At 44.3% G+C, this 27837-nt stretch overlaps 1 protein-coding gene across 2 annotated transcripts in view; it reads left to right on the top strand.

Annotated features, from left to right (window-relative positions):
* Positions 1-27837, top strand: part of THSD7B (thrombospondin type 1 domain containing 7B) — an 820891-nt gene that overhangs the window by 156167 nt on the left and 636887 nt on the right. For both annotated transcript variants that reach the window (XM_077447767.1, XM_077447766.1), the window contains exon 3: positions 8566-8735. In XM_077447767.1, the coding sequence (XP_077303893.1) occupies positions 8594-8735 (142 nt within the window). In that variant the 5' untranslated portion in view covers positions 8566-8593. The remainder of the gene's footprint in view (positions 1-8565; positions 8736-27837) is intronic.

Genomic DNA, 27837 nt, shown 5'->3' with positions numbered 1-27837 from the left:
TTATCACATTTGATTTATTATTTGTGTATAATTTTATTATAAAGCGAGTAAGTAGGGATATGGGGATCACTACATTGCCCATTTATTTTTTAAATATGAAAGATGATGTTACGCACTCTAACGTTCGAGGCACTACCTAACATGTGTGGTGTGCATACCACTTACATATGCGTTTTTCTTATTTATTTTACTTTTCATTTTTACACTGTCCCTTTGATTTTTTTTTTTATCACTTTTATTCCTATTACAAGAGATGTAAAAATCCCTTGTAATAGAATGAAAGGATGACAGATTCTTATTATGGAGAGATCTGGGGTTAAAAAGACAAAAAGAAAAGAAAAAAAGAAATGCAAAAGAACAAACAAAAAAAATGTTTTTTGATCTTTTGTTTTAAAAGAAAATATATATTTACTTCCGCCCTGGTAGTCATGATGTCGCTCCGATCCTCCAAGGCCATAGAGGCGAACCAGTTGGAACAGTAAGCCCAAAAGAGACACCGGCGAGCGGCGGGAGGGGTGGCACCCCCTCCTGCTGCTTCTGAAAGCATTCCCGTAGCTCACGAGAAGCTCAGAGTGCTTACATTAAAAAAACAAGCCGCCAACTGTAAAAAAATGATGCCGGGGGTTGTGGCTGATATCTTTAGCCATAACCCCGGTAAACCACTTCAAAGCCACAAAGTATAGTACATATTGCAGTCTTGAAGTGGTTAAAATGTATCTATGGTAACAGGTTTTATATAACTTTTGTTTGATATATGTAGAAGCTGAGAGGTTGAAAGATTCTTTTGGTTCTCTAGTGCAAAGCTTTTGCAGTTTACATGAGTATCCATAAAGACATGGTTTCATGAGTCTGGTTGTGCAGAACCTCAAGTGGCCTGCACAGATCCCTGACTTTAACCCTACTGAAAACCTTTGGGATGAACTGATATGCTGATTGAAATGGGTGCAAATTTCCACAGCCATACTCCTAAATCTTATGGAAAGCCTGGAGGAAATTATACCTGTATGGAGGGGGTTAAATTCATGTCTCGGCTCATGGTTTTGGAATGAGTTTTCCAACAAGCTTGTATAGGTGTAATGGTCACATTCCTCAAACGTTTTATATACTGCATGTTACTTATTATATCATTTAGCATAGTGGAACGTTTTATGCTTTCTTCAAATCTCTAGCTTTAGGCACTTTGCATGACTGTAATTAGCAAAATGTTGAGCAATGCAATAACGGAAATCATCAAAATTCCACTGCCATATTGCCAGTGGATCAGATGATAGCGCTATAATATTCAGCATTCACTCCATCCGTTTGCTTTCATGATGAGGGTGTTGTTAGCTCCACTAAACCAAATTAAATATACAGTATATTTTTATAATGTAGCAGAGACATCAAATTAAAGCCCAAATAGGAGAGCTAATAAAGATTACAGGCAGATGAATCAGAAACAAATTACGTTAGATTGTATTTTATTAAGGGGAGTGCAGATGGAACACACCGAATGATTAAATACATAATTTATTTAGTGCGTAGGGTAATTAAATTGCTGTTTTTGTTTACGGTAAGCTTAGCCGTGTTAGCTGCTCTGACGCAGATTCACATGCTATTGGAAGATAAGATTTGTCCCATTGCTATTCATTGCCCGCCCTTGTCCTTTTTGCAACTTTTACCTAACTTTTGCCTACCCATTGTTGGCTCTTGAAAAGGCAGCAGATGTCTTTTAGATTGAAGTTAACAATATGATTGACATTGTTCATCAACACATAACTGTTAAAGTTTATGTAAATCCAGAATATATTTTTCAGCATTATGTCTCACTGATTGCATTATTCTTGAGCAAATATACAGTATGCTAAATGTTTTAGATATTTGTGAAGACATGCTGTAAGAATGCTTTCATATTTTTTTTTTTTATCAATTTACAAAATTAAACGCGCGCGAAGAGAAGAAAATCTAAATCAAATCAATATTTGGTGTGACTACCCTTTGGCTTCAAACGAGCATCAATTCTTCTAGGTACACTTGCACATAGTTTTTGAAGGAACTCGGCAGGTAGGTTGTTCAAAACGTCTTGAAGAACTAAGCAAAGATCTTCTGTGGATGTAGGTTGCCTCAAGTCCTTCCATCTCTTCATGTAATCCCAGACAGACTCCATGATGTTGTGAGTAGGACACTGTGGGGGTGGGGGGTGGGGGGGGGGCAAACTTTCACTTACAGGGCTTCTTGTTCTTCTTTACACTGAGGATATGTTTGGGGTTGTTGACCTGTTTCAGAATACATTTGAGGCTGATGGTATGGCATCATGGATAAATATATGTCTGTATCTCTCAGCATTGAGGACAACATTGACCAGGCAACATTGAGGACTGTAGACAGTAAATGCTGCGGATGAAAGCCATATCATGCTTACCGTACTTCCATTTAGAAAACAAGATAAGGTCTGCTGTCACCGGTAACACACCTCCATCCCTGTAATATGCAACAAAAAAAGAGAATTTTGCCCTAGAACTTTAGATGAGGTGAGCACCACTAAGCCAATGAAAGTAACAAGAGTAAGTACAGTATATGTTTTTATTCAGTAAAAGTATTACAAGCATATTGTCATCAAAGAAAGCCACTTAGTACAAGGTACATAAAACTTGATTGAATAAAATTGGTAGTAGTAGTAGTACAATTGTGTATGAACAATCACATAACATAACATACAAACATCAGGTGTACCTGACATGTTTCGCGAGTCCCAGCTCGCTCTCCAGGGGTAGATGTGTATGAATTGTACCTAAGGTAAAAGGATACAGTTTGGTTTATGGAACCGTACTTCCATTTGACATCAGAAGATGTCCAGCTGTGCCATCAGCACAGACTTGGCAGAAACCAGTTGGACCCAGATCTACTCACTGGAGAAGTCTGGCCAGAAGTGGTCTTCATTAAGAAATGCGGGCAAAAAGCCAAACCACTGGCATGGAAACAAGACTCAACTCTGCACAAAAACATGGGGTGCAGAAAAATGGCAGCAGGTGCTCTAGACTGATGAGTCAACATTTTAAATATTTGGCTGTAGCAGAAGGCAGTTTGTTTGGCTGGGAAATACAGGCAGATATTTATAGATCATGCCATACCATCAGGAAGGCGTGTGATTAACCCCAAATTTATTCTGCAGCAGGACAATGCCCCCCCCCCCCAAACATACAGCCAATGTCATTAAGAACTATCTTCAGTGTAAAGGGGAACAAGAAGTCCTGGAAGTGGCCCCCACCAGGGGAGGGCTGGCAGCCTTAGGCCTGGGGGGCAAGTCCAGTCAAGTGGCCCATTGAACCACTGAATTAACTCACCACCCATCTACACCACATTCCCCGTACAGAGAGAGAGGGAGACTGCTCCACATTGCCCCAAAGAGAGAGAGACTGCTTGACACTGCCTGCACAGAGAGAGACTGCTTCACACTGCCTGCACAGAGAGAGACCCCGCTTCACACTGCCTGCACAGAGAGAGACCCTGCTTTACACTGCCTCCACAGAGAGAGACCCCGCTTCACACTGCCTGCACAGAGAGAGACCCTGCTTCGCACTGCCTCCACAGAGAGAGACCCCGCTTCACACTGCCTGCACAGACCTCGCTTCACACTGCCTGCACAGAGAGAGCAATCACTTTCTGTGCAGGCACTGTAAAGCAGTCAGTCTCTGTACAGGCAGTATGAAGTGGAGCAGTCTCTCAGAGAATGGAGCAGTCTCTCAGAAAGAGACTGCATGATTGCCCCCAGAGAGACTGACTAAAAGAGCTGGCCCCTTCCCCACACCCAGTACACAGACCAATGAGACTGCAGGAAGATGAAGACTAAAGACTGTGCTGTCACTGCCACCACACTAAGCACTACCTGTGGAGTCCGGAGCTTCTCTGGTGAGTGAGCACCACACCACTGGGCAAGCCAAGCAAGCAGAGTAGCTGAGAGTCACAGTGAGCGCAGCAGGCTAAACACGCAAGTCCTGCTGTCTCCCCGGCATGAACACCAGATTCACCAGGGTGCAGGTTCCTCCTGTCTCAATTGCGGATAGTAAGAAATGCACATGCAGGCGCATGCCGGAGCACAGGCCAGATTAAGGGCATTGTGGGCCTGGTGCTGCAGTGGAGCAGGTTTAGGAGTGGCAGGGATATGAGGTAAGTAATGTCATATCCCAGCTCTTGCCCAGACTTGGTCACAGCCCCACAGGGCTGTAATGTTAGGGAAGCCCAGAACTTGAATTACCAAGCTTCCGTAAGAGCCGTGTGTCAGTGTGTGCTCTGAGGTGAAAGTTTCCAAGCTATCAGAATACAGCGATCACTGCTGGCAGCTATAGCAGCCAGCACTGATCGCTAAAAAACATAAAGACACTCTGGTTGTACTGTCAGTTGATGGAGTCAAATTCTGTAAAACCAGTCTGCACAGAGATAGATTGAAATGTCTGCTGAACCGGCACAATTTCAATCTGTCTATTGTGGCCTAAGTCCACCAGTCTCTGGGTTTAATAATATCCTCAAATCTTCTGAAAGGGGGGCTCCACTTAGGTGTAGAAATTCACTTTGAACTCCACCTTATTTCCAGAACTCTCTTTAGGGTCCTTTAACACTGAAGGCGCTGTACAGGCGTTTTAGTGCTAAAAAATAGCACCTGTAAAGCGCTTCTTATGCCACCCCAGGTTTCCCACTGGGGCGGTGCGCTTGAAAGACATTCTGAAAAGTTCAGCAAGCAGCATTATTGGGGCGGTTTGGGAGAGGTGCCCAGCCCATTGAAATGAATGCAACACGGCCGTTTTTAACACTTTCTCTGGCCACTAGTGGGGGTTAAAAGTGCCCCGCTAGCGCCACTAAAACAATGATAAAGCGCCACTAAAACGAGCAGTGCTGTACCACTACCGCCCACATCGCCCCAGTGTGAAAGTACCCTTTGGTATTAGATGTGCAAACAAAAAGGTGAGACCACATCTAATACCTACAGAGAGTAATGGAAATAAGGTGGAGTTCAAAGTGAACTGTGTCATTATCTGCAGGAATTGGCATTTAGGGGGGTTAAAGCAGGCAGGGATGAAATGTGATATCAACTATTCACTGCCTGTCAAATGCCTCTGAAAAGTGACCTGAGCATGGATCACTTTTCAGAGGAGTGGCAGTGGCTGCTGCAAGTGAATACAAGCATTTAGGCTCACACTGGTGTGCTGCGGTTTGGCTGCAGTGCGGGTGTACTGGCGGGTGTCACACCCCCTCAGACTTCTTTTAGGTTACTCATTGTTGCTGCATGTTCTGAAAGTGCACCAAACATGCAGCATGCAGGACGTTTTGTGCACTTTCAGAACAGGCAGTAAAAATGTGCATCCTCTATGGGACCAGGGACAACATGCAGGATGACTGCCAGTACACCAGCACTGCAGCCAAACTGCAGCATGTCAGTGAGAGCCCTCATCATACCACCTAGCCCTAGGAGGGCAAGGTACTGGCACAGGCTGCTAGAAAAAAACTCTTTGGCTGCAGAGAGGAGGAGAGAGGAGGAGCTCACTTACTTGGATGGTCCCAGCCTCCCAGGAGCCTCACTGGATTCCAGCCGACTGCTCAGTTTGAGCAGAGAGCAGGTCCAGCCTCTGCCAGCCAATGGTGTGGAGTAGGGAGGGGCTGGGCGGGGCTGTGCTGTGTAACACAGACTGTCAGCCCTGACATGAAGACATCGCTGGCTCACAGTACTGGACTCGGTCAGCTCAAGAACTGTGCATGTTGCGGTTTTGAGCTGACGACACAGCAGCCTTTGCCACCGCATATCAGAGCAGCCCAGGGGGCAATTGCATCCCTGCCCCCTGGCCCAGCCCTCCCCTGGCCCCCACAGAGTCCTGATCTCAAAATCATGGCATCTGTCTGGGATTACATGAAGCGACAGAAAGATTTGAGGCAGCCTACATCCACAGAAGAGCTGTGGTTAGTTCTCCAGGATATTTGGAACAACCTACCTGCTGAGTTCCTTCAAAAACTGTGTGCAAGTCTACCTAGAAGAATTGATGCTGTTTTGAAGGCAAGGGGTGATCACGCCAAATATTTGATTTGGATTTCTCTTCTGTTCATTTACTTTCCATTTTGTTATTTGATAAAAAATAAACTATTAACACTTCTTTTTCTGAAAGAATTCTGAAAGAATTTGCAGCATTTTTTTTTACATCTACCTACAATTCTTGCACAGTTCTGTAGTGTTTGCAAAATGTATTACACCGAGCCCTGCAACACATACGGACACATGCAGGTTTCCTACACATCTGCACATGCACCTGTACCTGTGCAAAGGTGACTGTTCGAAAATGTTTCTGCATTTGCACATGCACTGAAAATCTCCTGTGCGTGCGCAGATGTGCCACTGGGCTTTCTCCACGTATGCACAAAAGATGGTAGTTATGACATTTTTCCACATGCGTAGGAAATCTCCTGCTCATGTATTGATGTACTGAGCGGTTCTGCCAGGACCCAAAGACTGGGCAGAGCCCTTCGGCACATCTGCGTACGTGCGCTATTAGTAAAGCTGTCGGCACCGGAGGGCAAAGAAAATCAAAAGGAGACTGAAGTTTGGTGGGTTAACATCAGCCTGCAACAGGAAGTAAATTTTACTGGCAGACTCTCCAGAAATTTTTTTTTGCAACATATTAAAATAACAATTTGTTTCAGAAAATTATTTACACTAGTGAAAGATGATGCCAAATATGATGAAAAATACAGTTTACATACATTTTATTAACAAACATTGTCATGCATGTACCAAGCATTGCATTCAAAGCATTTGTGAGTGAAAAAATAAAATACAGCTAAACCAATACCTTTTGTGAAAAAGATTGCCGGTTTTAGTTTTATTTTCCATTATCTTTCAATCAAAGAAAAAACATAAAAGCACCAGTTTTACAATATACAAGGTTGTTTTTCAGCCATATACTAGTAAGCTATCTATCAAAGCCTACACTTATTTAGAATCATCGGGATTATTATAAAAAATGCTTTAGAGAAAATATTTAGTGTTCCTAAAAAACTAAACGTTTGGTATTAAATCATCTAAAAAATGCATTCTTTATCCATTTTTGGTGCTTGTAATAAAAAATTTAAGCAGAGTACTTATTAAAACAATCTATCAGACAAAAGCTTGGTATGTCCTGAAATAAAACAGAATGAAAATAATTTTTGTATTTCAAGCTGTTGAAGGGTTATTGTTAAAGCAGAGCTTTAGGAAATTAGCAATTCTGAAAAAGATAATTCTAGACTTGTCAAAATATACAACAACAGTATAATTTTTAGCAAAACTATTTCTTATCATGCAAAACCAGTCTATGAGTTCCAACCAAGTGACTGTGCTTAACCATGTCTATTAAGGTCTGCTTCCGAAAGGCACAATGGAAGAATGACATCGTCTGAGTCTGCTGCAGGCAGGCGGAAGACTTTCCCGCAAGTCTCCCTTCCCACACTTATCACTAAAGTTGGCCATACATGGGTCAAAATTTGACCGGTTCAACAGGAACTGGCTGAATTTCTGTCTATGTATTGCCGTTCCCGTTCATGAGAAGTCAAATTATTGATAGCCTGGAGCTAGCGATTGGGAGCGCTCCAATCATGTGACGGCTGTGGCCAGAATACCCGCCTCCGCCTCCTGATGTTTAGACCCCTTAAAGGGCTGGGAGGTGGCCAACAGGAAGGGGTTAAGATAAAGAGGAATTCCAGGTATGGATATTTTATACATAGTTATACTTGGACCAATGTGCTCTGGGTGTGTTCAGCTCTCATGGTAGATGCGTTTGTACAGTGAATCCATGGCAGGCAGGAACTATAGTTAAGGGCCTGGTAGCCCACTTTTATTAAAACAAAACAGTGTCTTTGGAACATATGGTTTCCCACACAAGGGTTTCAGCTTCACACCAAATTAAAAATGCTGAGCCATCTGGCTCTTAAGCACACTCAGCTTTAATTGCAGTACCTTTCTGCACAGGCCCACTGTTAGCCTCTAGGTAGATGCCCCCAGAGGATACACAGATTCCTCTGGCTCCCATGGACTCTCTCCTAATTGCCTCAGCTCTAGTCTCCCAGACTCTTGCAGTCTCCCAGACTCTCTTAGTTAGTCCAACTCTCTTGGTCCAATGGCCTGGAACTTCTCCCACATGGAGAGATATTGCCTTGGTCTCTAGACAGGAGCACACCTTCCTCCTGACTGCAGCAACTACAACTCAAACTCCACATGCCGCGCTATGCTCAGATCTGCCTTATAATGACCCTGCACCCCCTTGCCCTCACACAAGCTGCAAGAGTCAAACAAAACCTATACTCCGGATTGAAGGTTCTGCCCCACCCAATACTCTGGAACCTTCAACCTCCCTGAACAAACAAGTTAAGTGATATTTATCAATGTTATCAAATCAAAATTTTAAATAGAATATTGAAAATCCTCAGAAGTGTGACAAACTAGACCCCAATTTTACCAACAGCTGAGTCTGCACAACAGAAGTCTGATTTGACAAAGCTTGATCATTGGGATTGATTGGAAGTATTCTAGAATGTGATAGGCACGCTGACAATTTGTTATTCTTCTAGGTGAAAAGAGAAGAAATCCAGAGGCAGGATGTCTCCCAGTCATGACCAGCCTTCGGGCCTCTGTCCCTGGCCAAATGTGCAAAAATACTTGCTGCTTATGGCTCTACTAATGCCTGCTGTAAGAGCTGACTTGGGGGAAAAAGAAGGCAAACATTTCTTCTGGAAGTCAGGTAAAAATTTCCAACTTTCCATGCCCTTTTGATCAAATGTTAGTGGATTATGGGTACATTGAGAATGGCCTGTCTTTTTTTTCTTGCTTAGAGTAATAGTTATTATTAATTCATTATTATTAGAGTAATACTCTAGTACTCAAAATTTTAATTTTCCAAGTTGTGCTAATCTTGCCCCTGTGGGGCATTTAGGTGAGATGTGCTCAGCTTCCGGGCACCAGGGAACTATCATAATAACTTTGGGATGTGAAAATGTTCTACTTATTAGCTGTTGTGGTTCCACTTGTTTGGGATGCCTGTCAAAACAAAGTCAGAAATTCATGGAAGTGTAGGACTTCTATTTGGGGGGGGGGGGGGGGCACAATGGCAGAATCAGAACTGCCTGTCTGAAGGTTGTTTCTTGCTTAGAGTAGTAGTTGATGGTGCTAGAACCTTAAGATAACAAGCTGTGCTCATCTTGCCCCTGTGGGGCATCTGAGTGATTTGTGGGCAGCTTCCAGGCACCTAGGAACTATCACAATACCCTCAGGATGTATAGACAATGTGTGAATAAAAATTGAAGGGCCACACTGAAATGTTAGAGTCCAAAGTAAGGTTTATTCTGAATAATAAATGGGCACAAGAGCCAATTTGTTTTGGGGGCCACACATCAACCTCTTCATTAGGACATGTGGTAATAAGAGGTCTGTTTGTGCAGACTTAGTTTGTCACTCACACAGAGACTAGATGTATGCTCAAGGCACAACGCCTGATTTGCCACCACACCACTTCTCCAAAAGAGGGCCTTAGTCATTCTCCATGATTCCAAAGACGCAACTCCTTTTCTCTCTCTCTCTCTCAGTCACCACTCACTGGTTTCCATAACTCATTTGGTTTTCCTCTTCTGATATTTCCAGTTAATCTACCTATTAAGCTTATGTTCCTAAATAGTGCAGTGGGTGGCAAGATGCACACTCAATGGTCAACTACTTAACTTTATTAGTTGCAGCAAAAGGCAAATCTCTTGCACATACGTAAATATTGAAACATAGCAACCAGTCACACTTTGTAAATGTACCTCGATTTAATTCACTAGGATAATGGATGTAGTTCTCCCTAAATGTTCTCCAGTCTGACATATCTAAGAAGCTCCTGGGGAATACAATATTTGTTGCCATGCTACTCCAAGATGGGTTAAATACCATCTCATTTACAAGTTGGCTCCAATCTGAATAATGCACCATTTATGAGAACACCTTACTTCAGCAACTGCTTCTCTTGACATACATCCTTTCTGCTGATTAGAGGATAACTCAGACAATCAGTCAGCGAGAATACCTCCCGTAAAAAAAAAAAAAAAAATATTCCATATATTCACTCCACTCATCATTCAACATGGATCGCAGAGCAGTTAAGTCTATAGGGAGCAACGCTGAAGAGGGGGAAGTATTGCAGCTGGGGCTGAATTTATGCTATTTTTACAATAGGTGGTATATTTTTGGGGACTCTAAAGACACCTTTCAAGCATGCCTGTGAGAAGAGAAATATGAAGGCTGCCATTATTGACCTCCTTCTTGTAGGCAAGTGCAGTCTACTTTCTCCACTGTAGGTGGCGCTTGACCAAAGCAGTATTGCAGAGGGAGGGGAAGTCAAGAGGAATGGTTTCCTGTAGGGTTGCTCGCCGATACCGATTGCCAATACTTTTGTTAATGTGATGTGACAGCGGCACTAATATGCAGCACTGATAGGCACTGATAGGTGGCACTGATGAGGCGTGGACTGTGTTGGCAGTTTATTTATTTATTTATTTTTGACAATTTATTTTATTTTATTTTTTTTTTTCAATTTATATTTTTTTACAATGCTTTCTTTTTCTTTTTTTGGAGGGGGAGTGGGTGGTGTCAGTGTTTTCTTATTTTAGTTTTTTATTATTTTTACAATTTTACGTTTAAATATTTATTATTACAATATTTACTTTTTTTAAATTAATTTTTGATTTAATAAACCCTGTTGGGAGTGAGGGGGGGCTTTGGTGAGATATCAGGGGTCTAAACAAACTCCTGATATCTCCCTTTTGAGACAGGGAAAGGGACTGAGGACAAAGATTCCCCAGTTCCTTTCTCTGCAGACTCAGCTGCACTGAAAATGAATGGATAGGAGACAGCAGCTCCTCTCCATTCATAAACGGAAGCATCATAAATACAATTTGTTCAGTTGTGAATGGACAGAATCAGTGACTCTATCCATTCAGAAAAGAAAGGAGCCAGTAAATGACATATTTATCAGCTCCTTCCTTCGCTCTCCATCCTGAATGATCTGGGACAGGGGGGTAGTGGAGCACAGAGGTGGACCGGAGGAGGACATTGGGGGAACCAGAGAAGCAAATGGAGGAGCACACGGAGGAGTACACGGGGGAGGACTGGAGGAGCACACGGAGAAGCACACGGAGGGGGACCTGAGAAGAACACGAAGTACACAGAGGAGGACACACAGAGTGGGACCGGAGAAGGATACAGTGGACAGTCAGGGATGGTCAGTGCGGTGGTGGGGGGAGTTACAATCACCGATCTCCCTGCGTGGCTTTCAATAAAGCAGCTGAAAGCTGTGGGAAGGAGAGGAGGAGAAGCGGCTACCAGCTGCTTTATTGAAAGCCACACAGGGAGATCGGTGATTTAACCCCCCCCCCCCCCCCACCGCCACCCCAAATGTCCCTGTCAAGTATTGGAGCATTTGCACGAGTATAAGTACTCGTGCAAATGTTTGGCATTGGCACCAATACCAATACTAGTATCGGGTTCAGTGCAACAATCCTAGTTTCCTGTGCCACTGGGGTAGCTAACCGATTGAATGCTGGTGCCCCATGTGACTCTGGTGGCCATCTTGGAAGTCTCCATGTTTGGGTAAAGACTGGCCAGGCTGCATTTCGCCCCTCAAGACAGATGCTGTTGGTGCACCCAAGACCATCTGCTATACTCTACTCTGCAACATTCTGTTAGTGTGCCCGGTTGGCTTGTATTCCATATTCTTAAAATGGCACAATTGCCTACCTATGCTTCAGCACTTTAGGATCTCTGGTCTGGAACAGGCATGCAGCAAATAAAAAAATGAAGAAACGTCATAATTCCTTATACTTCCTTCATATCACTGAAAGTATTGAAGTGATGGGATCATCTTCTGAAGGAGAGGTCAGCAATGGCAGCTTATACACATCTTCAATGACATTTTTCATGGAACCTTTGAGACTTGTGAGATCCTGCGTGCTGCATATCATTAGTATGGTACCTCTCTACAAACCAAACACCAACATAAAATTTTCCAGCTCTGTAAACTTTTTTTTTTTAACAAAGTTCTTCTGAGTTGAACGTTCCAGAGGAGACATTGTTGTTGTTCTATGAAATCTCAAAGGAGTTGATTTATTGCGGCATCAAACTGTACTGTTACCTATTGCCAGAGGCTATTTGTTTAGCATTTATCTGTGCAGGGAAAGCTCTGTGCATACAGTAGCTGCTCTATGCAAATTGTTTTTCATCAGTATAGTGAACTAGCAATGACTGTATATCATTTAATGCGATTCTCCATCTCCTCCCCCCCATCCCAAGCTGGCCGAAGTTTCCACTGTCTGCAATGAAATGATACTGTAAGCGATCTCATATCTCCTCTGCTGACTCGTCTAGGGCTGCAGTAAGGCAGTTTGTACATCTGTCATAATCATATTGATGAATGGCGAAGAGTCATAGAATATTAAATAAGCTGGTTTTATATTCATCTCTTCTTTCCCTCCTGTACTGGGCTTTGTGTAGCACACGACTGGCAGATTTACTAATAAAATGCCAAAACTATTTCATATTTTACTTGGCTTATCTCCAATATGACTGTCTATTGCCTGTGTCTAAAATTGCTAAACAATTTAAAGGAATTCTCCATCTTCAGATGGTCTGAACTGATTGTCCCAAACATGCTATTTTACGGCTTTTTTGGTCCTTGTTTGCTGTGTATAGAGGGGATGCTTAAAGGGAGTGCATAGTCTTTTCAATTTATTTGATAGACATACTTTAAAATGCAAAAGATTAAATAATATAAGTAGTCAGTTATTTAAGCGGAGCTTTACTCATAACAGTTTGATAACAATTAATGTTCTTTAACAAAAGAACATTCATTCCACATTAATAATTATGCCGCTAAAATTAGTGTGTGTGACGTAAATTGTGCCGTAAATTGCCTCCAGCATTGCTCCTGTTTCTTCTTGCTGGAGGCCGCCATTTTGTTGAAGCCTAGAGCAGTCACTTCTTTATTGAAAAATCTCCCCCTCTCTTTGGTCTCAAAAACTATATGTGACTTTCTTCAATTAACATATGTATATTTCCAGCCTTGAATATATATAATGGCTCAAATAAAGAGGAAGGCTGACAGAAGCTTTACAGTGCTGAAGTTCACAGATCTGCAGATGAGAGGAAAAGAAAGACAATCTTAACATTAAAGGATTGATTTACTAAAACTGGAGAGTGAAAAATATGGTGCAATTGTATATGGTAGCCAATCAGCTTCTAACTAAAGCTTGTTAAGTTAAGCTTTGACAAAAAAAAAAAAAAAAACTGAAAGCTTATTGGTTATTATGCAGAGCTGCACCAGATTTTGCACTCTACAGTTTTAGTAAATAACCCCTAAATTTCAAGCAACATTCACAGCAACAGCTTGCCTCTGCTCCCTTCCTCTACGTTGACCTACATGCTAAGCTTGCTAAGCTATTTATAGACTTGCCAGGCGTCACAAGTTTGTTGCAGAATTGCAGCAAGTCCACATTGCATGACTCCAGATCAACTTTCTTTGCAAACATTCTGCAAGTCTGCTACAAGTTGTGGTTCAGTTATGTTGTGTAATAGTCATCCCACCACAGGTGGCACTGTGACTTGCAGAAATCTTACTGTAGACTCACCACTGCAACATTGCTCTTCTTAGAGTCTTGCCAAGCAAATTAGCTACAAATTGGAAGAGTGTCAACTAGAACTTGTGCTTCGAGTGTTCTGCAACTTGCCAGTGAAAATGTGCAGCAAAGTTAACAAGACTTACAATTCAACACTGCCACACATTTGTGACAAGTTATCCTTGCTATCTGGGGAGAGAGAGGGGGAAGAAAAAGTTGTAGAAATTAAGGATCAAAGAAAAGAAAGAAGGATTGTAAGCATTGCAGAACTAAGGGAGGAATGAAGGATGGAAGGATTGGAGGCATTAGAGGATTAAAGTGATACCAAAGTCTCGTATTTTTTTTTTTGGTTTAAAAATAACAGACATGTTATACTTAACTGCTCCATGTAGTGGTTTTACACAGAGAAGCCCCGATCCTTCACTTCTTAGATCCCTCATCGGCACTGCTGGCCCCTACCTCCTGTTGAGTGCCCCCACAGCAAGCAGTTTGCTATGGGGGCACCCGAGCCGAGTCGCAGCTCAGTGTATCCATTCAGACATGGAACCGCGGCCTGGTCCTGCCCTCTTTCTCTCCTCATTGGCTTACTGAATTTGTTTGACAGCAGCAGGAGCCAATGGTGCTTCACTGCTGTTTCAGCTGATGAGTAGGGAGATCGGAGGGAGCTCAAGTAGGTATTGGGGGGGGGGGGGGCTGCTGCACACAGAAGGCTTGTTTTCTTAAAGGGGTTGTAAAGCCTCAAGGTTTTTCACCTTAATACATTCTACCTCCTTTGATGCAGCAGCTCCCAGAGCTCACCTTTTACTTACCTGAACCCGGTCTTTCCAGCTCCAACTGGTGTCTCGGATCCAGATTGGATAGATTGATAGCAGCGCAAACATTGGCTCCCGCTGCTGCCAATCGAATCCAATGACGCAGGAGCCGAGGTGTGGGACCGAGTCATCCTATCAATGTCAATGGACGCAGCAGCAGGAGAACGTGCCCGCATGAGTGCCCCGAGGGAGAGTGGCTCTCCAATGGGGCACTCGAGAAGAGGACAAGCAAAGAACGCCGCTAAGGGGACCCCAGAAGAGGAGGATCAGGGTCACTGTGCAAAAACAACTGCACAGAGGAGGTAAGTATGACGTTTTTTTTTTTTTTGTAAACCAAACCTTTACATATCCTTAATGCACAGAGTGCATTAAGATAAAAACCCTTCTGCCTTTCCAACCACTTTAAGTAAGGAAGACATGAAGGAAATAAGGAGGGAAGAAAGGAACTAACGAAGAAGAAATATCTTGATTATCATATAGACTAGACAGGATGTCTTTTTCTTTTATTGTGGTGCTCTAGTCTGTTGGCTATTGTTTAGCACTGTATAGGAAATTAATTGCTTATATCACCTGACTAGGATTTAATCACCAATAGGGAGATCTTCTCTAGCAATTTCAATAAATGTTGCTACAAGAGGCAATTTACACTGTAATGGTGGGATAGCAGATCCTTACGGACTGATGGGGAATGATGATTACGGTTACAATCCCCTACTTGTCCATTTATCTGTGAATCGTGATTAAATGTAGAATGAAATTGCTTCATTAATGCCAACTAGAGTTTTGCCAACAGAGTTGCAATGAAAAATTACTCAGCATGGATCATGCCAACCTGCCTAGTGCAGAAACCTGAGAAAAGAAAGAGTTTGTACAATAATTATTTCCTAAGGCACCTTTAGCAAGCTCTGCCACTTGGCCTTACATGCCCTTCAGTTCTTTCCTGTGCCTGCCTACTCTTTCACACATTCAGTCAAGCAAGGCTATATGATAAGACACTGAGTCAATGTTGGCAGTGACACCGGTGAGTGAGTGCATTGGTGCCAGACACCTACTCACATAGTTGCTCGGTGCCATCATCAGTCCCAGGGCATTGATGGGTGCTGTGTTCTTACTCTACCTCAGTACCAGCCTCATCTTTCATCACAGGCACAGACAGTGTATTTGGTGCAGTATCTGCCAGTTTTTACTACTACCTATCAGTATTGCTCCTTTGTTACTCTGTAAATACTCACATGGGCAAACAGCTTTATACAAGGTTTAAGACCTTCCAACAGGACCCCACATTATCCATGTGACACATAATAGTCCACTCTTGGGCTTTGCTTCAGCTTTCTGAGACAAAGCACCAGACAGTGGAAGCAAAACTAAACCCATCAATTTAACAGTTTCAAAAGACAGGTATATTCCAGTATGTGTGTCGGGAATGTAAGGTAGGCCATAGATGATGCAATTTTCTTTCCTGCAACCATGGTTTACAGGAAAGAAAATTGCTCAATTCCACCAACACTTAAGAGAGTATACCTCTCATGGATCAAATCATCAGATGGCTGGTATCATAACTGATCACATTTCCAGCACCATGACAGTTGCAGGTCAAACAGAGGCCAAGATGACAGAATGGTGGGAAGGTTTAGTTCCACTTTACACTCTTCACGAGAGCTCATTGTGGGAAATTTGAGAGCTGAGTATGTTGTACCTTATGGAGTAGTATAGGGATAACATTAGGATAGTCTTGACTAGTTTGCCTAGCATATACTACAGCAATCCTGTGACGTATCTAAACATCAATCCAGAGGCGGCTCTCTAGTTAGGCAAACTAGGCGGTCGCCTAAGGCCTCACGCTCCCAGGGGCCTTGCGGACGCCTAATTTGTGTGTGTAGGAGTGGGTTGCAAATGTCCCCCGGTCGGTGTCCCCAGGGCCATCTTTTTGGCCACAAATAGTTTTCCCCCGCCAGGGGGCGGACTGATCATTTAAACACTTCCCGAGGTCCCAGCTCCGGCTCCTCCCCTTCTGCCGCACTCTGTGGATCTCCTGCAATGTGCAGAGTGCGGCGGCTGAACAGCTTCCTGATCCACTCTCCAAGATAGACAGTATAATTGGTTAGAGAAAATTCTAGAAACTGTGAATACATAGTTTGTATATAGTTACATACATAGTATGTGAGATTGAAAAAAAACACAAGTCCATCAAGTCCAACCTATGTGTGTGATTATATGTCACTATTACATTGTATATCCCTGTATGTTGTGGTCGTTAAGGTGCTTATCTAATAGTTTCTTAAAACTATCAATGCCCCTCCACTGAGACCACTGCATGTGGACGGGAATTCTTCATCCTTGCCGCTCTTACAGTAAAGAACCCTCTACGTTGTTTAAGGTTAAATCTCTTTTCTTCTAATTTTAATGAGTGGCCACGAGTCTTGTTAAACTGCCTTCTGCGAAAAAGTTTTATCCCTATAGTGGGGTCACCAGTACGGTATGTATTGAAATCATATCACCTCTCAAGCATCTCTTCTCCAGAGAGAATAAGTTCGGTGCTCACAACCTTTCCTCATAACTAATATCCTCCAGACCCTTTATTAGCTTTGTTGCCCTTCTTTGTACTCACTCCCTTTCCAGTACATCCTTCCTGAGGACTGGTGCCCAGAACTGCACAGCATACTCTAGGTGCAGCCGGACCAGAGTCTTGTAGAGCAGGAGAATTATTATTTTATCTCTGGATTTAAGATTTAAGGCTCTTTATATATGCAATTAATTTCTATCGCTTGAATTTTTCTCCCATTATGGGCGTGAGTGGGACCTCATGTCTATGATTTGCCTAAGGCCTCACAAAGCCTAGAGCTGCCTCTGGTGCAATCCTTTGCTGGTGCAATACTTCATCATGCTACAATCCGTCACTGATTTACATGGTTGGCTTGTATCCTAAAGTTCAACTTATGGAAGCACACCTGTGTAGTGTATCCTAGTTTTCTGTGCATATACTATATATGCATCAATCAGCCATAACCAAACCGTCAGTAGCAGATGCTTTAAGTCCTGTAAGTTGCAAGGTAGAGCCTCCATGAATTTGTTTTCCCAGCACATCCCACAGATGCTCGATGAATTGGGATCTGGAGATTTTGATGGCCAAATCAGCACCTTAAAATTGTTGTTGTGTCCTTCAAACCATTCTTGAACCATTTTTGCATTATGGTAGGACACATTATCCTGCTGGAAGAGGCCACTGCCATCAGGGAATAGTGATGGACGAACTTCCGACGGGACGTTTCGCGAACGCGAAACGCGAACGGACACAAACGTTCGCGAAAACGACCGTTCGCCGCGGGCTCCATTGACTTCAATGGGAGGCGAATTTCGCAAACCTTTAGGTCGAATTTGCGGCCACGGGGTAATTATTAGGGGGTAGCACGTAGTCCCACCACCTGGACAATAGCATAATACATGTATGAGGTGAATTTGGGATCGATAACTACAAGCATTTTTTTTTTATTTGGGAAATTGTTCTGACAATTCAGGACTATGGAGCTAATGAAGACAATGGAGGAGAGGGAAGGTCAGGGACCAGGGTAGGCAAACAAGAGGGTGCAGGAGATACAGAGCACTGACAGCAGCACCGTAATACAGAGCACTGACATCAGCACCGTGACATACAGCGCTGACAGCAGCTCCGTGACATACAGCGCTGACAGCAGCTCCGTGACATACAGCGCTGACAGCAGCTCCGTGACATACAGCGCTGACAGCAGCTCCGTGACATACAGCGCTGACAGCAGCTCCGTGACATACAGCGCTGACAGCAGCACCGTGACATACAGCGCTGACAGCAGCTCCGTGACATACAGCGCTGACAGCAGCTCCGTGACATACAGCGCTGACAGCAGCTCCGTGACATACAGCGCTGACAGCAGCTCCGTGACATACAGCGCTGACAGCAGCTCCGTGACATACAGCGCTGACAGCAGCACCGTGACATACAGCGCTGACAGCAGCTCCGTGACATACAGCGCTGACAGCAGCTCCGTGACATACAGCGCTGACAGCAGCTCCGTGACATACAGCACTGACAGCAGCTCCGTGACATACAGCGCTGACAGCAGCTCCGTGACATACAGCGCTGACAGCAGCACCGTGACATACAGCGCTGACAGCAGCTCCGTGACATACAGCGCTGACAGCAGCACCGTGACATACAGCGCTGACAGCAGCTCCGTGACATACAGCGCTGACAGCAGCTCCGTGACATACAGCGCTGACAGCAGCTCCGTGACATACAGCGCTGACAGCAGCTCCGTGACATACAGCGCTGACAGCAGCTCCGTGACATACAGCGCTGACAGCAGCTCCGTGACATACAGCGCTGACAGCAGCTCCGTGACATACAGCGCTGACAGCAGCTCCGTGACATACAGCGCTGACAGCAGCACCGTGACATACAGCGCTGACAGCAGCTCCGTGACATACAGCGCTGACAGCAGCACCGTAAGCAGCCCCAGGAGGAAGTCAGCACAGCACAGGGATGGTGTGATCCCCTCATAATAAGAACCCCCAGGAGGAAGTCAGCACAGCACAGGGATGGTGGGAGCCCCTCATAATAAGAACACCCAGGAGGAAGTCAGCACAGCACAGGGATGGTGGGAACCCCTCATAATAAGCAGCCCCAGTAGAAATATGACACCGCTCAACCTCTTCAAAGAGGAGGGTAGGGGCATATAGTACGGTGTGCTTTTTTGGGTCAGGGAAGTGAGCCAAATGAATTAAGAAGGTCTGTGTGCTTGATTCCAAAAATTGTTTATAGACATATACATGGTCTACTGATCACATGTGTTGAATTCCTCCGAGATCCATGCCTCATTCATTTTTAGAAATGTGAGGTAGTTAACACTGTCGTGAGCTAGGCGAGTACGCTTATCGGTCACAATCCCCCCTGCTGCGCTGAACGTCCTTTCGGACAGGACACTGGATGAGGGGCAAGCCAACAGTTCGATTGCAAATTGGGCAAGCTCTGGCCAGAGGTCAAGCCTGCCCACCCAGTAGTCTAGGGGTTCATCACTCCTCAGAGCGTCCACATCGGCCGTTAACCCAATGTAGTCGGACACCTGACGGTCTAGGCGTTCCCTGATGCTGGATCCGGATGACACCTGTCGATGGGTCGGCTGAAAGAATGACCTCATATCCGAAGTCACCAACACATCTTCAAACCGGCCTCTTCTTGCAGGCGCTGTTGGATTGGTACCCGCAAATCCTTCTCTGGGAGTGGGAATTGCTCCTCTGCCAGCGCACGCAAAAGCAGAATGCAGCATTTCTCGAAGCAAGGCCTGGAAGTGCTGCATTCTGACAGCCCTCTGCGACGGCGGTAACATTTCCGCCATTTTGTGTTTGTACCGGGGATCTAAGTACGTTGCCACCCAGTACTGGTCCTTGACCCTCATGCTTTTTATACGGGGGTCCCTATTAAAACACTGGAGCATGAAGGCCCCCATTTGCACTCAAGCGGAAGGTATGTGGTGGTGGTGGTGTTGTTGGTGGTAGTGTCTTTGGGGGTGCACATAGCAGAGAGTGAAGAAGAGGGTGCAGATCGAGAGGATGAGGAGGGTGCAGAAGAATAAGGCTGAGTGAGCCACTCAACCAAGTCTGGTGCGTCCTTTAAAGTAATTGAACGCACCTTCTGCAACTTCCCACTTTGGCTCAAGGCTGTTGCTCCTGCCCTACCCCTACCACCCCTGCGGAAGGGCCTGCCTCTTCCTCTGCCTGTCATTTTTTAAATCACCCTGTGACAAAACTCTTAGTCCCTATACCGCTGAAGGACTGCTGCAGTATAGGGCAGCGGTCAGCAGTAGTGCACGTCAACCCTATGTATTGTGGACCGATAGCGGTCCTTACAGAACAGCAGACTGTACTGCACTCAGGCCTATGTACCGTAGCACCCTATACCAAGTTACCAGTCCTTATAAAAACTTTTGTGGACCAAGCAGGTTGTGTGTTAGTGTTTAGCAGACTGTGCGTCAGTCCCTATACCGCTGAAGGACTGCTGCAGTATAGGGCAGCGGTCAGCAGTAGTGCACGGCAACCCTATGTATTGTGGACCGATAGCGGTCCTTACAGAACAGCAGACTGTAACGCACTCAGGCCTATGTACCGTAGCACCCTATACCAAGTTACCAGTCCTTATAAGAACTTTTGTGGACCAAGCAGGTTGTGTGTTAGTGATTAGCAGACTGTACGTCAGTCCCTATACCAATGAAGGACTGCTGCAGTATAGGGCAGCGGTCAGCAGTAGTGCACGGCAACCCTATGTATTGTGGACCGATAGCGGTCCTTACAGAACAGCAGACTGTAACGCACTCAGGCCTATGTACCGTAGCACCCTATACCAAGTTACCAGTCCTTATAAGAACTTTTGTGGACCAAGCAGGTTGTGTGTTAGTGATTAGCAGACTGTACGTCAGTCCCTATACCAATGAAGGACTGCTGCAGTATAGGGCAGCGGTCAGCAGTAGTGCACGGCAACCCTATGTATTGTGGACCGATAGCGGTCCTTACAGAACAGCAGACTGTACTGCACTCAGGCCTATGTACCGTAGCACCCTATACCAAGTTACCAGTCCTTATAAAAACTTTTGTGGACCAAGCAGGTTGTGTGTTAGTGTTTAGCAGACTGTGCGTCAGTCCCTATACCGCTGAAGGACTGCTGCAGTATAGGGCAGCGGTCAGCAGTAGTGCACGGCAACCCTATGTATTGTGGACCGATAGCGGTCCTTACAGAACAGCAGACTGTAACGCACTCAGGCCTATGTACCGTAGCACCCTATACCAAGTTACCAGTCCTTATAAGAACTTTTGTGGACCAAGCAGGTTGTGTGTTAGTGATTAGCAGACTGTACGTCAGTCCCTATACCAATGAAGGACTGCTGCAGTATAGGGCAGCGGTCAGCAGTAGTGCACGGCAACCCTATGTATTGTGGACCGATAGCGGTCCTTACAGAACAGCAGACTGTAACGCACTCAGGCCTATGTACCGTAGCACCCTATACCAAGTTACCAGTCCTTATAAGAACTTTTGTGGACCAAGCAGGTTGTGTGTTAGTGATTAGCAGACTGTACGTCAGTCCCTATACCAATGAAGGACTGCTGCAGTATAGGGCAGCGGTCAGCAGTAGTGCACGGCAACCCTATGTATTGTGGACCGATAGCGGTCCTTACAGAACAGCAGACTGTACTGCACTCAGGCCTATGTACCGTAGCACCCTATACCAAGTTACCAGTCCTTATAAAAACTTTTGTGGACCAAGCAGGTTGTGTGTTAGTGTTTAGCAGACTGTGCGTCAGTCCCTATACCGCTGAAGGACTGCTGCAGTATAGGGCAGCGGTCAGCAGTAGTGCACGGCAACCCTATGTATTGTGGACCGATAGCGGTCCTTACAGAACAGCAGACTGTAACGCACTCAGGCCTATGTACCGTAGCACCCTATACCAAGTTACCAGTCCTTATAAGAACTTTTGTGGACCAAGCAGGTTGTGTATTAGTGTTTAGCAGACTGTGCGTCAGTCCCTATACCGCTGAAGGACTGCTGCAGTATAGGGCAGCGGTCAGCAGTAGTGCACGGCAACCCTATGTATTGTGGACCGATAGCGGTCCTTACAGAACAGCAGACTGTACCGCACCCAAGCCTATGTACCGTAGCACCCTAGACAGACCAAGTTACCAGTCCTGATAAAGAGCTTTGTGGAACAAGTGAGTTGTGAATGATTAGCAGACTGCAGCAGAAGGGCAGCAGTCAAGTATAATATTCTTTCTATATTTGGAAGAAAGAATATTATACGTGTACAAGCCTATTACCGTACCACTGATACCAGTCCTGAAAAGAACCTTTGTGGAACTAATAGTAACAGCAAGTCTTTAAAATTATCCTCACTGCCTGACACACTGCTTCCTGCCTGTCCCTATACAAATTGGCAAAAAAGAGTAGGCTGGAACGATTAGCTGGAACAGCTCTTTTGTGGACCTGATAGTAACAGCTAATGATGATGATGATGATGATGATGAAGAAAGACTAATCTGGCTGAGCTGTCCCTAAAATAGCAGCATACAGCGCTCTGTCCCTTTATCTAAACTGACAAAAGAAACTCAGGCTGCTGACCTAACACCTATACCAGTCCTGAAAAGAACTTTTGTGTACCAAATAGCTAGCGTTTTCTCTGTCCCTACTCCACACAGGATCCTTTCCCTACAGTGACAGAAGAAAGAATGTAAAATGGCCACCGGATCGGGTGTATTTATAGGTTAGGGGGAATGTCCAAGTGTCCATGAGCTGTCATGTCTCAATTGGTTGTCCTGTAACACATGATAAACGTGTCACGAAAGGTTAAAGTTCTTGTATACATTAAACACGTAAGTCCGCCGGGGCGAACGACGGAAAAAGGCGTTCGAACCCGCGGACGGCGAAAGTCGGAAATTCGCCGCGAAACGACCGCCGGGCGAAACGTTCGTCCATCACTATCAGGGAATACTTTTTCCATGAAGGGGTATACTTGGTCAGCAATAATGTTTATGTAGGTGGAGGTGGTACATGTCAATGTAACATCCACATTAATCGCAGGACCAAAAGTTTCCTAAACAGGATATTGCCCAAACCATCATGCTGCCTCCACCGTCTCATGTTCTTCCCATACCGCCACATCCACATGATGTAAAAAAAAATCTTTATTACCCAACCAGGCCACCTTTTTCCATTTCTTCGTGATCCAATTCTGATGCTCACATGCCCATCAAAAGTGCTTTTGGCTGTTGATACGGGTCAACATGGGTGCTCTGACCAGTCTGTGGCTACACAGCCCTATACACAACAAACTGAGATGCCCATTTTTTCTGTATTCAACACATCAACTCCAGGGACAACATGTTTATTTGCCGGCTACTATATTATTCAACTGACTTTTAGATTCCATTGTAACAAAATAATCAATGTTATTCACTTACCTGTTAACCTATCAGTGGTCATACAGGTAAGGATGATTGTTTTATATATATATATACACATATATATATATATATATATATATATATATATATATATATATATATATACTGTGTGTATTTACAAGTTATAGGCAACACAGGATGACACATAGTCTAACAAATAACCGTTAAATCAAACACAATCAGCTATGTAGGAGGAATGCAACTAAGTGAGAAAAAGTCATACCCCACTAACAACATGATGTCGGTGAAGACAGTTCAATGTAATAAATCTTACATATTAGCAAGACTGAGCACAGCGAGACACAGGTTGATCTTAGTGCATCAACATGGTCCCTCACAGGCAGAATTTTCCAAATGTGTTGTCCAAACTCTGTTGCAGAAGCTCAGAGAGCCAGGCAACACTGAAAACTGAAAATGCAGTGGTCAGCCAAGGAAACTTAGTTCAGCAGATGAGAAAACACTGGCACATCAGCGAATGCCTCGTACACACGATTGGAAATTCTGCCAGCAAAAGTCCGATATGAGCTCTTGGTCGGAAATTCGACTGTGTGTAGGCTTCATCTGACTTTTGCTGCTGGAATTCCCGCCAGCAAAAGATTGAGAGCAGGTTCTCAATTTTTCGGTCAGAAAAAGTTCAGATCGGAAATTCCGACGACTGTACCAATTCCGATGCGCAAAATTCATACGCATGCTCGGAAACAATTTGACGCATGCTCTGAAGCATTGAACTTAATTTTCTTGGCTCGTCATAGTGTTCTACGTCACCGCGTTCTTGACGGTGGAAAGCTCAGAGAAATTTTGTATGATCATGTTTATGCAAGCCAAAGGCCGCGTACACACGCGCGGACTGTTCGCCCAACCTTGTCCGCTGAACAGTGTTTGGGCGGACAGTCCGCTCGTGTGTGGGGCTTCAGCGGACAGTTTCAGCGGACAGTTGGCCGAACAAGGTCTTACGGAAATTCCGAAAAACTGTCCGCTGAAACAAGGTTTCAGCGGACTGTTCGCTCGTGTGTAGGCTTGTTCGGCCAACTAAGTCTCGCGCATGCTCAGAAAGGATTTCCACGTCGGAAGGTTGCATTGCAGTGTATAGGACGTCGTATTTTTCGTCCCGTCGTACGTGCCGTTCACGTCATCGCGCACGGTTTCAGCAAACTGTTCGTCCGTCGTGTGTGGCCATGTCCGTCCATGCTAAGTTTGAGCGGACTGTTCGCTCAAACTGTTGGACGGACAAAGTTGGGCCAACAGTCCGCGCGTGTGTACGCGGCCAAACTTGAGCAGAATTCTGTCGGAAAAAACATCCAAGATTTTTTCAGACGGAAATTCTGCTTGTGCTCCCAACTGTCCCTGATTTGGAACAAATTCCCTCTGTCCTTATCATTTGTCCCTCATTTTGGTCTGATTCATATAGTTGTATATAAAATGCACCATTTATCTTTCAAAAAGTGTTTCCCAGTGTAAAACCTTTCATCCAATTTCGAAATTGTACATTTGTAAATTTCAAAACCCAATATAAAGGAATAGTAGTGGTAAAAAAAAAAACACTTGTGGGTTTACCTGATCTTTTTTTGTTTTTCTCCTTCAAAGAGGGCATGGCAAGGGGCGTGCCTATGCCTATATACACTATATTAGCATGCACTGGTGTGCAGTCATATTGGAACAGGAAGGGGCCATCTTCAAACTGTTCTCACAAATTTGAGAGCATGAAATTGTCCAAAATGTCTTGGTATGCTGACGTCTTAAGAGTTTCCTTCACTGGAACTAAGGGGCCAAGCCCAACCCTTGAAAAACACATCATAATCCCCCCTCCACCAAAAGATTTGGACCAGTACACAAAGCAAGGCCCATAAAGACGTGGATGAGTGAGTTTGGGGTGGGGGAACTTGACTGGCCTGCACAGTCCTGACCTCAACCTGATAGAACACCTTTTGGGATGAATTAGAGCGAGGACTGCAAGCCAGGCCTTCTTGTCCACATCAGCGCCTGACCTCACAAATGCGCTTCTGGAAGAATGGTCAAACATTCCCATAGACATACTCCTAAACTTTGTGGACATCCTTCACAGAAGAGCTGAAGCTGTTATAGCTGCAAAGGGTGGGCCAACTCAATATTGAACACTACGGACTAAGACTGGGATGCCATTAAAGTTTATGTGCGTGTAAAGGCAGGTGTCCCAATACTTTTGGTAATATAGTGTACTTTTGCTAATAGGTGTGCCTCGTTCCCATTTCAAAAAGATGGGAGGTATGGCTAAGACCTGCAAGAAACCAGTGGGACCCCTGTGGGCTAAGTGCAGCTTTGTGCAGTGGGCAGTGAGCACACAAGCTTGGCAAAAAACAATAGATTGTAGAAAAGTTCAGCAAGTACAAACAGGACCAGCAAGGAGACACAACCGTACAGAGCCACTTACAGCTGTAACAGTGGTGGAACATCGGTTTGAAGATGCCAACAGCATCTGCCACGAGGAGCAGAATGCTGCCTGGCCGGTCAACACCCAAGAAAAGGTAGATGTAGTCCCTGCACTGTCTCTCCTCTTCCGTAACCTTTTCCCAACTCTAAGCACTTCCCCTGACAGATAGAGAACCTGTCCCTGCACTAGCCACTCGCATCCTACATAGACGCTGCCTAATCCAGGATTGCCACCAAAGTAACATGGGGTGTCAGGGTTCAGTTGAATAGTGCCCCCCCCGTGACATAAGAAATCGTAGAGGAACCAAGTTCCTCCCCCATCTGCATTGCTATTGTGGCCGAGCGCTACCTGCAGTGGAGAATACAGACTGCACTATCCTACACCCCGGTACACCCATCTACACAGAGAAGAAGTGGTCTTCTCTCTGTAACCCTAACATTAATCCTCACACTAAATTTCCGTGTAACCCTTACACTAATCCTAACACAAGCCCCGTACACACAATCTGACTTTCCAATGGGAAATGTTGGATGTCAGGCTGTTGGCGGAAAATTTGACCGTGTGTATGCTTCATCGGACAATTGTTGTCATTCTTTCCGCCAACAAATGTTGGCTAGTATGTCTTCAAATTTTTCACCAACAAATGTGTGTTGTTGGATTTTCCGAGCGTGTGTACACAAGTCTGATGGACAAAAGTCCAAAGTACAAACACACATGCTCAGAAGCAGAAGAGTTTGATCTTGTAAACTAACGTTTGTAATGGAGAATTAACATTCGTGATGTGGAAAATTATGAAATTTCAAAATGCAGCGCACAATTCTCTTCTTCTTTAATGGGATAATAATGAAGCTGCTTTGCTGGTGATACTGATGGAGTTATTGCAAACAAATTTTCAAATCTAGTGATATCAAAAATAATATTATTATGTTTTTTGTTTTTTTTTATTTGTGCAAGTTACCACAACACCATTATCCTGTAGTTTTTAAGATCAAAGATACAACTATATTGGTGTCCCTTGTCAATTTTACATTGTAATTTTTTAAATGTAACTGCCTACTCCAAAACTGTCATTTGTAAAACACATAGCCAAGTATTATTCTACACAATTTTTTTATTGTGCATTAAAAAAATGAAAAAAATAAAATTAGACATGCTCTCTGCCAATAGAACTTAACCAAAAAGGGCATTCTATGCATCCAAAAATATAGAAAATATACCAAATCAAATCATTATTCAACCAAAAAAAAATGTCAAAGCAATAACTCCAAGGCCAATAATAAATAACACGTTATCTCCTCCGATTCAGCAACATGTCTGGTTGATGAACGGCCATTCAGAAACGAACTACAAAGCACGCAATGGAAAGCACAAATCGACACTCACCAAACTTCTACTAACACGAAAGAAGGAGCCCAAATGGTGGCGCTAAAGAGCTGAAAAACCACGTAGTACGTCTAGTACGTTACTATGTTTGTAATTGTTGGCCAACGTTTGTGTGCCCGTGTGTATGCAAGACAAGTTTAAGCCAACACCCTTTGGACAAAATTCCACAGTTTTATTGGCGGAAAGTCCGATTGTGTGTACAAGGCATAACACTATCCTTTAACCTTAAGACTAGCCCTTCCTGCAACCCTCAACGATCCCTGTAACTCTAGAACCAAACTTCACTGTAACCCTCACACTAAGCTTCCCTGTAACCTTAACACTAATCTTAATACTATCTCTCCCTGTAATCCTGAATGTGATTGTCCCTATAACCCCACCTTCTTTGTAACCCTAACAGTTGTAGACCCTGTATTTCAAACACTAACCTTCCCTGTAACCCTAACATTACCTCTTCCTGTAACCCTAACACCAGCCTTCCGTGTAATCCTAATCCTAACCCTACTTTATAAAAAAAGATTCCTTGGTGCAACGACCAACCCTTCCTTCATCCAAAGGCACAAAATCCCGGCACTAGAATGTATTGATTTCCTCTTTGATAACTCCAGCAATTATTATGC

This window comes from Lithobates pipiens, unplaced genomic scaffold (genome assembly GCF_037356315.1).
Source record: "Lithobates pipiens isolate NorthernLeopardFrog02 unplaced genomic scaffold, aLitPip1_a1.2 Scaffold_22, whole genome shotgun sequence".
NCBI lineage: Eukaryota > Metazoa > Chordata > Amphibia > Anura > Ranidae > Lithobates > Lithobates pipiens.
The sequence above is the reverse complement of the archived record's forward strand: the minus strand, read 5'-3'. Positions and strand labels throughout refer to the sequence as shown.